The following is a 4,212-nucleotide window of genomic DNA, read 5'->3' as shown; positions in this document are numbered from 1 at the left end:
AGAAAAAGAATTGCATGCCACTGTGAATATATCCTCTGCTTGTAGATAATTCCGCGTTGTACTTTTGCCTTTTTATTTCCGTTTTGGGACACCTCTTTTATCATCCAGCCAAGTGGAATAGACAAAGCACAGTTGGTGCCCTGAGCGACAGAACTCTGGTAGGGGGCTGGCTGTAAATTGACGTGGCATGGAAATTCTCCGCTAAGTTGGAGCAGCTTGCATGTTTCTCCTAAGATCAAGCCCAGCCTCCCGGAGCTGTAGCTTAATCATCATGGGTTCAACGACTTTACAGAAAAATGGATAGAAAAAGTCTTCGGCTCCTTTCTTTGGACTCAAATGTTTTCTTTTTGAGTATCTATGGTTTAGCTGAAAAAATCAAAGCACTTAAGTCTATAACTTTCTTTTTGCAGCTTTAACAAAATTTGCTGCTCTCCCTCCCCTATCCTGCAATTTAATTCCTTACAGATTTTGCCATGGGGTGCGGACTTCGAAAGCTAGAAGACCCTGATGATAGCAGCCCTGGAAAAATATTTTCTACCCTGAAGAGACCACAAGTGGAAACAAAGACAGAATTTGCTTACGAATATGTATTGCTGGATTTTACTTTACAAGGTACGTTTTGCTTCTATTTCGTTATATGAAACATTTCTAAGATAAGAGACTACTAGTTTTTTTAAATGTTGATTTGTGACTTTTTTAATTGTTCTTCATAATCAGATTGTATACTCAATCTAACAATGATGCTTTGTTTCTTAATTATATTTTGAAAGGTTTTGTTTTGTTTGCTTTGTTTTTTATAACATGGCTCATAAGTACTTTATAAAATTAGAAACACTGCTTGGAAATATTTCTTTCATTTTTAAATCAGATGCTTATTTGTAAAAGAGTACATGAAAAATGTTTGATTTCCAGGCCAAATAGCTATAGCCTTAATGACAGTTTGTGTTTTGAAAAGGATCTGAAAGGCACAAGAAGGTAGCATGTAGGAAATATTACTTGCATTATGTGGAAAAGTGTTTGCTAAGATAATTCTAAGGTTTCCAACTATGTTAAATTTTGTGATTGTGCTAGTTATTTGATATTTTTGACCAAATTCAATCTGAAGTTTGAAAATACGGTAAAAAAGAAAATACGACAGTCTTCTGTAAGACACTTCCTTTGCTTGGTGCCCTGTCCCTAACAGAGAAACTCCCTGTTCCAGAAAGTTGGAAACACAAATAAACAAGCCCAGATGGCAGCCCTGTGGAAGGAACAGAGGCAGCTCAACTTCACAAATACTTTGCCTCTCTTCTTTTAGAAACTAAAGGATACTGTACAACTGCATGGGTAAAACTGAGTTTTTAAAAAGTAGAACTATATGTTTAATAATGGGGTACTAAAAATGAAATTTGGAGTGTCTTACTTGCTGTTAGAATTTCCAGATATCAGTATTTTAAGTTCTTATTACAAAGTCATACTTTTAATTCTGAAAAGCCATACATTTTACCAGTGAATAGAAAGTTTATACTAAGCAAATTATCACATTAGATAGTATCTTCATTTCTTTTCATCTTAAACACAAATTCTCCATTTCTTGGTTTGCTCTGAACAGTACATCTTTGTGTGAGAAGCAGGAGCTGCCTATTTTTCTTTGTCAAAAATTGAGCTAGCCAGCAAGCAAACTCCCTTACAGGGACATACACAAAATCTACACATATACTTTTAACATATTCGCATTTCCGTTTTTATCTAAGACTAAGGCTACCAAAGGAAAAAATGTCAGTATTCTTTATTTTTAATTATGAATGTTAAAATTAATTTAAGATAATGGTGATAATCAAATAGGTAACCAATCTTGAATTTTTTATATACTTTTTAAAAAATCATTATTTGAAAAAATATTTGTAATTAGTACTATATTTTCTCCATCGATTGTCCTTGTCATTTATTTTTTAGGACTAGTTTCTGTAAATCCATAGGACACAAACATACACTTTCCTTAATCTTAAAACTTTGTCTATTCACAAACTTTAGGCCAGAGCCATTTTGATCTGCACTTTAAGATTTGCTGCACAATCCCCCATACGATTATAGGGCTTCAAGTAATTGGAATTTTTTTTCTGATTTATTTCCTTCCAACAATGTTAAAAATCTCAAATTTGTATAAACACAGTCATCCTTAAGTCAGAAAGATCTACAGCTGTTTTTAGAGTCATTTTGGTTTCGTTATCCTCAGAAATCCTCTCTGTAGAAGGAAGATAATCTCTACCTTCCACTCTAGGTGTTTGCAAGAGGTAACAGTATTACACTATAAAGTATAAGTATGGTCATAATTTGCAAATGTTAACACAGAAGGCAGGCACATATTTTAAAGTTACACCTGGTTCCTGTTTGGTCCAAGTGCCTAGTCTCCTGGTTCTCCATTTCTCTCCAATTCTTTCACATGTTTTCTTTTGATTTAGTTTTGTTTTTTGTCTTTGACTTTGCCTCAGAAGTCAAGACTCCACATCAGTCCAACTCCACAAACCACCTTCCTCTCTTCTGTCATCTCTGACCTCCACCTGCAACTCCAGTATACAGAAGAGTGAGTCAAGGTGTGTGGGGGGGTTGTTAAAGTATGCCACCCTTGCAATTAGCACTAGCAATTCTGTCCTGGGATTTCTGTAAGGAGTACTAAATAGTGGCACCTCCTGCCTCTCAGAGGCCACTGTGCAATGAGCAACGTTTCAGGAAACAAAATGGTCTGGTGGCAGCTCTGTGTGCTCATGATGAGCCTGTCTCTTACCTTGTTTTCCTCTGTCTGGAAAAACATAGGACAGAGAGTAAAGCCCAGTGAGGCAAAGGAGGAGACTCTGGAATTTCCAGTGCCCGATTATGGGAGCTATAATTATCCTAAACAACTTATTTATTTTCCATTCGGTTAATTTTCTCTCTCTCCCTCTCTCTCTCTCTCTCTCCTCTCTCTCTCTCTCCCCTATTCCCCACACTTGGTTTTTTGTGGTTTTTCTTGAGCTATTATTTACATCTCTATGGAAGAAATAATAGCATAGAAATAAGCATATAAGCCTCTTTAGTCAAATTTCCTGAGTTCCGAATCTAGGCTCTTTCACTCACTAACTGGCAAGTTTGAAAACTGCTATACTCATTTTCCTCATCTGTAAAATGGGGATTCTAATGGTGCTTACATAATAGAGTTGTTTTAAGGATTAAAGAGATAATACAAGATAATCTACTTGAAAAGGTACCTGACACTCAGTAAACACTTAATAAAAGTTAAGTGTTATTATCCCTCTTGGCTTTACGCTATACTAATTACACTAGTGAGATTTCAGTACTTTTTTTTCGTAATAAATTTTCTGGATTGTTGTATAATTATATATGTGTATTTATCAGAGTATGTGTTGAGTGTTTACATCAGTGCATTGTAGAATTTAATAAAAAGTTAAATTAATTCTGCAAATGATCCAAAAGTGTTAGTTTACCTCCTTGTACAATTCCAGAAAAACAATCTAAATAGTAATGGCCTTAAGGATTTCTACAGAATGTATAGCTTTATGATTAAAAAGAGTTTCTACAAACCCTGAACACACTCGATCTCGTCTGATCTTGGAAGCTAAGCAGAGTCAGGCCTGGTTAGTACTTGGATGGGAGACCACCTGGGAAGACCAGGTGCTGTAGGCGTAAAAAAATTTTTTAAAAATAAAAAAAGAGTTCTACAATACTAAAAACTCAACAGAAGGATGGATGGTAGTTTCCTTATTTGAATTTCTGGTAGAATTGTGTAAAATATATTGAATGAAGTAGTGCTGACCTCTAACTTGCTACCTTATTATTAGAATAAGAACCTCTCATTGTCTTTTATCATCCCTGTTAACAGCAATAAGTACGTATGACATGTATGTATTCTGTAGAAGATGCCAATAAGTACTGTAAATACAAAGAGGAATAAGACATTGTTCCTGCTCTCAAGTATTTTATATTCTAACTAGTCAAAATGGACAAGATCATGAACTCCTCAAGTTTTAGAACTATATTTTAACCATCTTCATATCCTCTGTGTCTAGCACAGTGTTTGGCACATGATCAATGACCAATAAGTTGTGTTGAACTAATGAATGAAAAATTACAAGATACAAGAGGTGTAAGAAAATGGGGAAATCATTTTTTATTGAATTTATTGGGGTAACACCGGTTAACAAAATTATATAGGTTTCAAGTGTACGACTCGATTAT

General features: G+C 34.9%; 1 protein-coding gene across 1 annotated transcript in view; it reads left to right on the top strand.

Annotated features, from left to right (window-relative positions):
* Positions 1-424: 424 nt before the first annotated feature.
* The window catches only part of RFTN2 (raftlin family member 2), a 50,989-nt gene continuing 47,201 nt past the window's right edge, over positions 425-4,212 (top strand). Inside the window, exon 1 of the mRNA XM_006921318.2 lies at positions 425-612. Coding sequence (XP_006921380.2) covers positions 474-612 — 139 coding nt within the window. The 5' untranslated portion in view covers positions 425-473. The remainder of the gene's footprint in view (positions 613-4,212) is intronic.

This window comes from Pteropus alecto, unplaced genomic scaffold (assembly GCF_000325575.1).
Source record: "Pteropus alecto unplaced genomic scaffold, ASM32557v1 scaffold3, whole genome shotgun sequence".
Lineage (NCBI taxonomy): Eukaryota > Metazoa > Chordata > Mammalia > Chiroptera > Pteropodidae > Pteropus > Pteropus alecto.
This window is presented reverse-complemented; position numbering and strand designations above follow the sequence as displayed.